The sequence below is a fragment of the Lotus japonicus genome, chromosome 1 (assembly GCF_012489685.1).
Source record: "Lotus japonicus ecotype B-129 chromosome 1, LjGifu_v1.2".
In the NCBI taxonomy this organism is placed as follows: Eukaryota; Viridiplantae; Streptophyta; class Magnoliopsida; order Fabales; family Fabaceae; genus Lotus; species Lotus japonicus.
In genome coordinates this window covers 96,467,693-96,480,172 of record NC_080041.1, presented here as the reverse complement: position 1 = coordinate 96,480,172, position 12,480 = coordinate 96,467,693, and the positions used below count along the sequence as shown (strand labels likewise).

General features: G+C 35.6%; 1 protein-coding gene across 1 annotated transcript; it reads left to right on the top strand.

Annotated features, from left to right (window-relative positions):
• Positions 1 to 6,457: 6,457 nt before the first annotated feature.
• On the top strand, positions 6,458 to 8,939 carry LOC130728119 (calcium-binding protein CAST-like). The gene is made up of 2 exons (XM_057579469.1): positions 6,458 to 6,912; positions 8,485 to 8,939. Exons 1-2 carry the CDS (start codon positions 6,701 to 6,703, stop codon positions 8,816 to 8,818), a joined length of 546 nt encoding a protein of 181 aa, XP_057435452.1. The 5' UTR covers positions 6,458 to 6,700; the 3' UTR covers positions 8,819 to 8,939.
• Positions 8,940 to 12,480: the final 3,541 nt, after the last annotated feature.

Here is a 12,480-nt window from a genome sequence, read left to right as displayed (position 1 = left end):
TATAAACTAATGAGTTAAAATACAATAATATGATTATATGGTCCAAGAGGTTTATATAGTTAAATCATTATATAGTCTCACATATTTAAAGTTTAAACATATAAATAGTTCAACAAGTATATAATTTTAAAATATTTATAATAAAAATCTAATGAAAAAAGGGCTGGTCTGTTAGGCTTGTAAGGCTTTTTGTGTGGCTCAAACTGACATTTTTAATTAAATAGGCTTTTAAAAAAGTATTGGTCTTATCTATTTAATAATGTGTCCTAGACTGGCATGAGCTTGATGTAGGTTAGGCCCATGTCGACGGCCTGACCTACATCCATCTCTAGTTCTAAACTAGTACGAAAGTATATCCAAAACTCAATTTTGCCCGCAATAAATATTGCCTTTAGCGGCAATAAAATTGGAAATAGTAAACTTGATTTCAAACCTAGCTAAACTATATGCAACTTTATTTGTTGTATTTTAGTAGTTATATATTGAGTAGGTATCCATTGATACCATACCTCAATATCTGCACTCCTCATTAATATATGGATAATGAAAATATCCATTAAATAAATATGTGGATGCGGATAATCTTACCCATAATGACTTTTTATCTGTAGGTAACTGCGAATGTAGGTAATTTTAACATCTTTAAAGGGACATTTGGTACAAGGTTGGGAAATACATCCTCGAGAATATGGATGTAGGGAATTATATTCTTAGGAATTACATAACTTCCGTCATTTGATTCCCATGAAATTAAATGGGTTGGGAATCTTGCATTCCCATTAAATGGGTTGGGAATCTTGCATTCCCATGGCTATGAGGAAGTGAATGTAACTTCCCACTACTCACAAATTTCATCATACTTTTTTTATCATTTTGAATTTTTGAACTTTTAAATTAAATAAAATTTTAAAATATTCTTAGGAATCCTAAATCATAACCAAACACACATTTATGTCTTACACATGAATAATATTCCAAATAATCAGACTCTCAAGAATATTAGTCTCAGGAATATATTTCTCCATGGCCCCTCATGGCTGACCCTTTATGTTTAGGGCACACACGAAATAGAATGGCAGCGTTGTCTTGACCCTTCACCTCTATATTAGAAACCATTTATTTTAATATTAAGGAGTTGCGCCTCTCCTTTTCTGACAGTTGCCGCACTCAACGCTAGACCACACCCCGTTGTCGTCCAAATTCATTGTGCTTCTTTCTTTGATTTTACCTTCTCTTTGCCTTTCATTTAAATACCCGTGATTGTTGTTTCAAAATCGTGCTGTAATTTTTCTATTTTAATCACTTGTGGATACAAACAAGAAGTGGAGTAGGATGGAGGACGTTGGACAATTTGGAATCATCGAATCGTCGTTATCTCAGTTTGTGTGTTGTAACCACCCTTGCAGTTGCTTACGCCTCGTTTTGTGCCTTGAGTTTCCTCTATGTCTCTCGCACACCCAGTATTTGTGACAAGATTAACCAACTGCATTGTTTTGTGTTATGATGGCAATGACTCTTGCTCTGATCTCATTGTATATGAGATGTTGGTCTTTCCAAATCATAGTGTGCGTGTGGTCCTCTGGGGGTTGTTGCTGTTGGAGTTGGTCATGAAGTTCTATCACACCTAAAGTTATGACAATTTGTCTCTCTTATCACGCTTTATAGGCTCCTTCGTACGTCCAAATTAGGGCGTTGTGCTTCATGTGGTGTCTTTCGATGTTGTATGTGGATTTGCACATTTGCGGTTTTTCTTAGGTTATTTTTCGTTGTTGGCGTTGTACTTTATACTTTGTCGGTAGGATTTGTTCACAACACATTTTTCAATCAATAAAACTTTTGCTTTAAAAAAAGAGTTTAATTTTGATGCACCGACGGTGTAAAGTTTTTTTACGCCGTCAACCAATCAGATTTCAAGGATGTGTCATGTCAATTAATGAAATTAAACAAAAAGAGAGATTTTCTCACATCCTTGAAATCTGATTGGTTGATGGTGTAAAAAAACTTTACACCGTCGGTGCATCAAACTTTTTCTCTTAAAAAAATTAGGAAAAAGATGACGTGTTAAAATTTTATATAATGTGATAAATTTCTTTAATTTTCAGTTTTTAATAAGCATGTCGTGTGAAAAATGTAGACTTTAATTACTTTTTTAATTAAAAACTCAGATCTTCACATGTTATGATCATGTGAGAATAACACATGAGAGAATCTAAATCCCAAATTATGAAATTCTTTTCAAGTGTGGTTATATTTCGGAGTACTAAATTATAAAATAACATGTCGACATATATTTAAGGCTTAATACATCAGAAGGCCCCTGTAATTGTAAAGAGAATCAAATCCAGGGCCTAGAAAATTTTTGCATCAAATTGGGTCCCTGGAGTTTTTTTTTTAATTCAATTAAGGACAAAGTGCGTCTGATGCTGAAGTGGCTTCAATTTTAGCCTACTCAGCTTTTCCGCGTGGCATTTGGAATTATTTTTTAATTGAAAATTTCTAAAAGTTAATTTTTTAATTCCAACTCATTTTTTAATTATTCAAAAAATATTTAATTAATTATTCATCATTCTAATTGAACTTCTCAGTTCTCATCTTCCTCCCTTCTCTCCCACCATACCCACCCTCAACCTCACCCCACCCCCAACCCAACCCAGCCCAACACAACCCAAACGAAACCCCAACCCCCAACCCCCCACCCCCAACCCTGCAAACCCTCTGTGTGGGTCGCGCTCCACCGCTGCTTCCTTGTCACCACCGCCCCTCATCTCCCTCTCTCTAAATCATATGTGGTCGTCCTAGGCTTGTGGTGGCTTGCGGTGGTGAATGGGTTTGCTGGGTTCGTCGTCCTTTTCTCTCGCCCCCATCACGCTCTTCCTCTCTCTGATTCGTACTGTTCCGATGATCTTGAAACCCTCAGGGAGCGCTGCTTGGAAGCAACATTGTTCCTCTTCTTGTGATTCAATGGATCTGAGGGATAGTGGTGGGTTCTGGGTGATGGGTTCTGGGTTTGGGGTGGCGTGAAGAGGTTGGTGATGGTGGTGGGTGGTTTTTGAGTTTCTGGTTGATGGTGGTGGTAGGTTCTGGGTGGCGTGGAGGTGGGTGGGTTCTGGGTTTAGTCTAGCTCAGAATTCCTTCTTTGATTCCAACATAGATGGGTTGCTTTGAGGACATGAGAAACAGAGGAACGAGAAAGGTGATTAGGAAGAAAAGGACCAGTGCTGGTGTGATTCAGAGGGAAAATGGAGATGGTGGTTATGGTGATGATGGTGGCCGCCGGCTAGGAGAGAGGGGGAGACTTCTCTGTGTTCTTAATCTCTCTTTAGTTAGGGTTTAATTTGGGGGAAGATTGAGATTGGTTATAGGGATTATTAGATTAGATTATTAGATTAGTTTATTAGTTAGATTATTAGTTTGTTTAGTTAAGAATTATTAGATTAGGTTATTTATTAAGTTTTTAAATTTTTTTTTCTGATTATTTAATTGAGTTGGAATTAAAAATAATTTTTTATTATTTTTCTAATTAAAAAATAATAATAAAAGCCACGTGGAATTGATGACTGGGATAAAATCGAAGGCTGGCATACTTTTGCCTTAATTGAATTAAAAAAAAATTTCCAGGGATCCAATTTGATGCAAAAATTTTATAGGCCCTGAATTTGATTCCCCTTACAATTACAGGGGTCTTCTGATGTATTAAGCCTATATTTAAATAACCAACATTTATCAGGGCGCGTTTAACATGGACCAATTTTTTCTGGTCAATGGTTGCACCACCCCCTTTTTGACCTGCTAGTGCAGGTTTCCCGGTTTAAAAATAAAAATAAAAATAAAAATACATATTTATTAATCACAAAAATTAATATAATTAGTGAATAAAACCATAATTAATATGATTAAATCTAAGTGGATCATCTTCAACCTTTCACAATCTCATCCTCTCATCATCCACCCCAACCACCACTTCCCAAGCCACAAGATCTAACAACACCATCTTCAACACAGATCCAAAAATACAACCTCCCTTCAACACAATCTTCCATCTCCAGATCTGGATTTCCCTTTACTCCATTTACCCATACAAACCTCTGGCACAGTAGTGATTCTATCACCAAACTCTAGATCCAAAAACACAGGCAACAAACACAAATCTTCAAAATTTATACTTTCATGATAAAAACATATTCAATACCACTCAGTTTTCATCTCGAACAGCATTAACAACAAGAGTAGCATGTTAAAAATCACGAAGCTGCGAAGAAAAGCGGAGAAGAAAAAAAAGGAAAAATGATAAGCCATGAGGAGTGGAGAGGAATTTTGTACAAGCTTGGTGTGGCTGATTTCTTTATGCGCTGTGAAGAAAAAAATGAACTTGGGTGCTGTTTCTTTTTAGGTTAATTCATGTTGGGTTTGATTCGGAAGCTGAAGCATCTCCTAAATCTCTATGGCGGAAAGGTCGTGGGGTTGAAGAAGATTTTTTTTTTGGTAGATATGGGGTTGAAGAAGATGATGATGAAGATGAGTGAATTAATTTAGGGATTACTTTATTTTTATTTTTGGTAAACCAGGTTTAGATAATTAATTAAAAATTAAGAAAATAAGTTTTTTTTTTAAACTTGCTATTGTGGGTCAAAAGGAGGTGGTGCAACTTTACACCACTAAAAAATGGTCCATAATAAATTTTCCCGTCCCCATTTATTATTCTCATCTCCCAAATCCCAGTCCCACTCCAGAGTCCAGAATTTCCCCCTTACAAAAAGAAGTTTAAATGACATAAATGCAATTCAAAGTTGGCACATGAAGGACGAAAGCTCATCAGATGACTTGAATCTAGAATAAGTCGATGCTTCACGCACGTTCCAAGTCAATGACCCATTAATTGAAGCTAGCTCAATCTTTTCGTTTGATCTACAAAGAGGAGACTTTCAAAGTCATATATTGCTGATTAATAATAGAACCCACTAGCTATATATAGTGAACATTTTCAAAAGTACCAACAATTAAGAAGGTGTAGTTTAAAATTTGATTTCTAAATAGTAGGCATAAAAAAATTGTAAGAAAATACTTATCCACGCAGATAACAAAATGTGATATCTGAACCTCAAATGATTAGTTTACAATTTCGGGTATAAACCAAAAATATTGCTGGTCCCCCCACCCCTTTTTAATTAGCAACACCATAATGATTCCGTATGTGATTAAGTTCCTTTCTCTATCTTTTCTCGAGGTAATAAATAAAATTTCTTTGGAGTAAAAAGATCTAAGGAGATGAGTGTCTCACACTATTAGAGCAAATGAAATTTCTATGTTGTAAAAATTAGTGTCTACAGGAGACACTATGTCTCTTCAAATTGTGCACAAAAAACAAAAAAGTTATTACTATTATTATAAAATAGTTTGTTATTGATTGTGAGATCTACTATAAAAACTTTTAAGTGTTGTTGAGTTGGAGTATAAAATTAGTAAAGTGATTTAGATGATGTGGCACTATGAGAAATTGTAAGAGCATCTACATCCATCATACTCACTAAAATATCTACACTCATTTTTTACAATTTCCCATAATATCACATCATCTACACTATTTTACTAACTTTTTACTCCAACCCAACAACTCTTAAAAGTTTCTATAGTGAATCTCACCATCAACATCACATTTGTATATTTTATTATCTATCTTCATTTTAATCTAATTATATTCATTGTAAGTGGTTGTAATAAATACAATCTCATTTTTCAAGTCTAGTGTAGAATATCTATTCCCACATACTCATCTTTGTCATGTTGGAATTGAATATGTATTACAATAGTAATAGATACTCATATGAGTATCTATTTAACATTAGATACTACCATTGGAGATACTCTAAAAAATGATATAAAATTAAGTGTAAACACTCTAGTGAATGTGATGGATAAAAATACCGAAATAAAGAAAACTATCAGCTTTAATAACCATTGACAAAAGATTTACATGTACTTCATCTCAATGAGACAAGTGAGAGTTTAAACTTACAATTAATTTTTTTTTTAGTACAACTAATTCCTTGTCATGCTCTACTTCGAGGCGAAAACATCGACATCATAATAAAGGTAATTCTCATAATGAAGACTTTTTCATCTATAGTACTCGAACTCAAGTCTTTACTTAAGCAAATTCAATTATATAATATACTTGAACTAACCACCATTAGTACTGACAAACTTTTAAACTTCAGAATTTATATTTTATTCAAAATGTAAAAGTCTTGAACATCAATTTTTCTATTCTTAGACTTTTTAATTTCCTTAGGAAAATTACACCCCTTCACGAGGAAGAGCCAAATCTACAAGAGAAAAAGTATTGACTGGAGAAACGGTCATTGACAAACGCAGACCATAATAAAATATAGCATATGCAGTCCCCTTTGGCAGGCCACTAAACACGCAGCATCACTTATAAAATAGCACAACACACAACAATCAATGAAAGAAAACAAAACTTAAGAGCCATTGGTACGATACAAACACTGGTTAATTAAGAAAATTTTCCACTTTTGCAATCAATCTCAGATCTATTAATCCACAATCTAAACACCCTCCACACCATTTTTCCAATTTCCCATCATCCTTTATCTTCCCTGCCGCTGCTTATTCTACTTCACGTTTGCAAAGCGGAATAAGCTAGCTGCTTGTTGATCGTGTTTGGGGTTAAGGTTGTGGCATGGTACATATGGGGCAAGAGGAAATAACTCTCACATCGCCGTCACGTTCGTTCCGGCTCCGGTCTCCTAGTCTCAATTCACTCAGGCTCCGGCGGATCTTTGACATGTTTGATAAAAATGGAGATTGTATGATCACCGTTGAGGAAATAAGCCAGGCGCTGAATTTGTTGGGGTTGGAAGCTGAGGTTGCTGAGATAGACTCCATGATAAGGTGAGTTATTATAATTAATTAATTAATTGCCTAAGCTTATACTATAGTGATTTTCATGAGCATTCATATTTTCTTACCAAGGTAACTGGAAAAGTGAAATTCATAACAATATATAGTAACTGGAGTAATGTTTAAGTTGTTTTTTTTTTACAACAAAACAATTTTATTGAACAAGAGAAAAGTTGTTTAAGTTAATGAAAAGAACAATTTGTATATTTTTATTCTTCTTACCAATAATATTATTAGTTTGACCATAGAAGATTCTTCCATAGCAAGTAGCATTATTCTGTATTATCTTAATTTTTTATTAACTATACATAGAGTAAATAGTTGTTTTTTTCTTTCTATAGGATATGAGATCGATTACTTAATCCTTGAATGATTCAAATAATTATGTTTATTATTAAAGATAAAGAAGCATTCAATTTATTTCAGGTACTAAAATTGATTTAACTTTTTAATCTTTTAGTGATTAGTATTTAGTAGTGTGTTTGCTTTAGCTTTAATGCTTTGTTTAGATGTAGAAGTGAAAATGAGTGGAAGAAATATAAGTGGAAAGAATATAAAAGGAAAGAATAAAGAAGGAAAATGAAATGATTTTCAAGTTGTTTGGATTGAGAGAAAAAGAAGGAAGAATGAAAGGAAAAGTGAGAGTAGTATTTACAAGTTTACTGCATTACCTTTTTATATAAATATATAAAATAAAGGTATAATATAAAAAACACAAAAGACAAAAACGGACTTAAGGACAATATCACATCATTGCACAGCATTTTTCAGTTTTCCTCGCTCACATGGGCTGAAAACTTTTTAGCCACTGTAGTCAATCCATTTTCCTTGCCCCTTCGTTTTCCATGCCATCCAAACATATATAAACGTTGTTTTCCACTCATTTTTCATCCTCCCAACTTCCATCCATACAAAATACACCCAAACAAACAGAGTCTAAGAGATTAACTTTGAATCCAAAATCACTTTTAACATTTGAGTAAAGCTACATTGGCTTTTAAGCCCACCACTCAGAGAAAATGTACATGAAAAGACAATGTAAGAAATTCTCAACCAATCAAATGTAAAATCATAGTATTTTACATTGTCAGTCAATTACTTCAAATAAATGAGAAAAAAATAATTAAATTTAATTAATTAATGTGACACATATTAGTTTTTTTTTCTTTTTCAAATTGACACATATTAGTTAACCGTATAAAAAATCTTTTTTTTTGAACTGGTATGAAAAATCTTTAGTAGCTATATTTTTCAGGATTAAGTTGACTATCATTTATCTTTCAGAAATTACAATGTTAATTTCATTTTCAAATTTAACGTCATACTTTAAGAGACTAGAATGACCATTTCCTACCAATTATATCTAGTAGGTGGACCATATTAATAAAAAATCGATCAACACATCAACTATCTTTTTACAACTAACATTTAGTACATGTTATTTACAATATGTTTCATATGTAATAAAATTAATTTGAAAGAATGTCATTTAATTAGACATGTCAATCAAATTTTGTAAACATTCATAAATATATGTATTGACATGAAAATTACTCTAACCAGATCCTACATAAGACCCGGCAACGAGGGACTCACATACGATGACTTCATGGCATTGCACGAATCCATAGGCGACACATTCTTTGGGTTCGTCGAAGAAGAGAAAGGGGATGAATCAGACCTCAGGGAAGCTTTCAAGGTGTTTGATGAGGACGGCGACGGTTACATTTCAGCAAGTGAATTGCAAGTGGTGCTAGGGAAGCTTGGGCTCGTTGAAGGAAACGTGATCGATAACGTTCAGAAAATGATTGTCTCAGTTGACACAAACCATGACGGCCGTGTTGATTTCACTGAGTTTAAGGATATGATGCGCACCGCCATTGTTCGCAACTCTTGATTATTACTACAAGATTTGAGTATGTGTTGTAATTTTGAGATATTCATATGTCTTGTAACGTAGTCTATGTACATTTGCAATTATGATCGAATGTTATTTTATAGGATAAGTTTCCTAATAAGTGTTCTCTCCCAATTTCCAATGACTAGATGTGTGTTTCTATTGCTGGCTGTGCATATTCAAAGGCAACTTGAATGTGGTTTTTTTTTCAATTCAGGTCTCTTATATCATTGAAGTGAATGTATTTTTAACGAGCTTGAACAGAAATATAAACACGCACAAAAGCACTAGGCCTGACCTTCCGAATTTGTATTAGAGTGAAGACAATCCCTCTTTATTTCTTGTCTTTCTTCCTTCTTATAAGCTTTGTCATATCTTCTCTGTTTTCATTTAAGAGTCATTTTATCATTACATGCTCATTAGTATTGCAACATTTATTCAGGATATTATTATACATGATTGTGAGGTTACACTTTCTTAACATGTGACTTCATCATTTGCTCTGAAATCACCCCATCAGGAGGCATTCCTGGGCGTGGATCAATGCAAATGTCAAGGAGTTTACTTATTCCTTTTATGAGTGGTACACTAACCCACTGTCTTGCATCCATGGTCTCTAGAGTGCCTTTCCCTTCTCGTGCTTGGTTGTATTTGCTCTGTGGACTTGCCTGTTGGTATTTTTGTGATTATTTGACAGCTGATGCCCCCACCATCTTGTTGCTGGTTCTTTTGCTATTGGTTCACTTATTTTCCTCCCCTGTTTCTAGTATTCTCTTTAGTTTTATTTTACTCTCGTATGTATTTAGGGTGGTTGGGTACCCCTTGTACCTTCTTTTAATAGTACAATTTTAGCTTATAAAAAAAACCATTTCCATACTGTTTTTTGTGCAACATTGGCTTTGGTTGACTTTCCCTTTGACAAGACAAGCCTAATTACTCTCAAATCACCCATTGCCATACACTCAAATCACTCATTGCCATACTGCATGTTTTTTGTGCTTAATTCTCCTAGAACTATTCTGAGCAAGGACTCTAATTGGTAGCCATATACATACCCTTCCAAGTTCTAAGCACGTTCGCTTAGTAAAATTGTTAAGTACATTATTTATTGTCAATTAATTTAATCACACTTTGTTTTGGCCAAGCCACACTAAACTCATTGACATATACACAATATATCCTCCAAGTTATAAGCATATTTGATAAATGGACTTATGCAAGTATATTATTCTAGCCAATCTGTTATTAATCACACTTTCTTTTGGCCGAGCTAGAACTCTGATTGATTTCTTATTCTTAATTTCTACCACAACCTCTTTGAGCAGATTTATCTGTTGTCATGTTATCTCCAAGGACCTGCAACGCTTTGATCATCGCCCCTTTCCTTTTCTAGTTAATATGAATGATCCTTTTTCTATTTTACTAGAATTAATGTCTAGCTTTGGGTTTTGCACAATATTTCACATAAATCTTTCGATTCGAATTACTCTCAAAAGAATTCCTCCTCTGTCAGATTCTATTCCCTGAGTTGTTGGAACCTATATCATGTCTGAGTTGTATTACAATTAAGGCAATTTGATATTTTAAAACATATATAAGTCAAGAAAGCTTGTTCATCACTCATGTTATGGGAATAGGTAAAGCACCCAACCCCCCCCCCCCTCCTCACGCCAGAGTGGGGTGATCATGTTATTAGTTCTCGCTCCACTGACCCAGTGGACCAGAATTAGGGGACTACTGTTCTGGGAATCGGTAAAGTACCTGAGCCCCCCTTTTTGCGCCAGAACGGGACGACCACCCCCAAGAAGCTGAGCGCAGGACTATTACATGGGCGACAGGTGACGGGTGAAACGACTCGGGATGTGTGGGACGACTGAGGACATCATAGTGTGGGACGACCAAGGACATCACAGTATGAGACGAATGAAGGCATCACAATATGAGACGACTGAAGGCATCACAGTGTGGGACGACGAAGGACATCACAGTGTGGGACGATAGAGGACGTCACAGTGTGGGACGACTAAGGACATCGCAGTCGGGGACGACTGAAGATGTCGCTGAGCGACCAGGCAGGTGAGGTTCGAATCAACTCAGTTGTCACATCCTGAACCCTAGGCCCTAGAACTGAAGCATGAGATCGAGGCTCGAGGCCTAGTCAACAGTTACTAAAATCCCTAGACCGCAGGATCACCTAGGTTGACAGAGACAACAAGCAGATTCAACGGTGGAGAGCTACTACCGATACTAGGCCCTCATTACCCCTATTAAGAGCTACACTAGCCTCTCTCTCTATCTGATATAAAAAGGCCCCTCACCGCGAGGAGCCAAGGTAACTATTGAATCTTTACTCTCTCTACACTTAACAATTTTGATCACTGGATACCCAGGCTGACTTAGGCATTGGAGCGCCTTGTAGGACCCCTTCCTGGGCTCACCCCGAACCGGTAAAGATCACCACCCCTCTCCCTTCAACTCCCTCCACCCCCGGTCATCCTCGACATTAAACATCTTCCGTCCTCCCCCCTCCGTTACCCCTTCCTGGGTAGGTTTGGTCGGATCGCCCCCGATCAACTCCACCGATCAACTCCACTATAAAGTGTTCATCACTCCACTAATCATCAAATGTGAAACTTCTTACTCACACTTGAATTCCCAACAATCTCCCTCATAAGTGTGAGTCCATCTCAAGCAATAACCTCCTGATCCTTGCACCGTCGTTGGATCCTCATCAATGGAACATGTTACCTAGCCACCATTGCTAAGAAGACTTCTGTCAAAAGGAGTCATCACCATGTTGGGCTGCAAGAGGATAAAACTCCGGGGATCATCACATTGGGCTAACAAGAGCACATCACAAGTGGATTGGACATCACATCTTTCATCCAAAATTTTAAGGCTTTGGGTGTATATGAGTCATCTTACTTATAAAGTGCTCATCACTTTCCTAATCATCCAATGTGTGACTTCTTACTCACGCTTTAATTCTCAACACAAAAATGTATTTGTTAAGATCTATTCACCTAAAAATTTCCTCTATACTGGAAAACAAACCCCCATCACAATGGCTAGTCTCAACCACTTTCCATTATCACCATATGAGAAGGGCACATGGCTGTTTTTGGCGAGTTTTTCTACCTTAAATGTTATCTTCCAATAAAATTACAGTTGAAAATGGAAAAACCAAACAATTTTTTACATTTGCCAAATGAAATGGAAAACAATATATGCCTCATGTGTACTGATTTATTAATTTACTAAATAGTAAATACCCTTAATTTTAAAGGTAAGAAAGAGAGGGTGAAAAAAAAACATACTTTATAGTCTTAAATACTCTTTTGGTTCTTGAAATTGTAACGGGAATCAACTTTGATCCTTGTAAAACTTTCGCATCAAATTGGGTCCTTACAATTTTTTTTTAACTCAATTAAGGACAAAGTGTGTTTGCCGCCGCTCATGTGTCTTAATTTTTTCACTGTCACCTTTTCCACGTGGGTTTTTTTATTTTTTTAAATCTTAATAATGCCACATGTTATGATTAATTGAAAATCAATATTAATCCTTAATTAAATTATCTCAGCCCCAATTAAACCCAAATCCCACCTGCAAAAAGCACCAAACCCGAATCAAACCACCAAACCCAGAATCAAACCAAGAGAACC

Excerpts from the sequence above, each read along its gene's own strand:
- LOC130728119 (XM_057579469.1), top strand. The coding sequence starts at position 6,701 with ATGGTACATATGGGGCAAGAGGAAATAACTCTCACATCGCCGTCACGT. Across the intron at positions 6,913-8,484 it reads GAGATAGACTCCATGATAAG|ATCCTACATAAGACCCGGCA; the intron begins GTGAGTTATTAT and ends TACTCTAACCAG.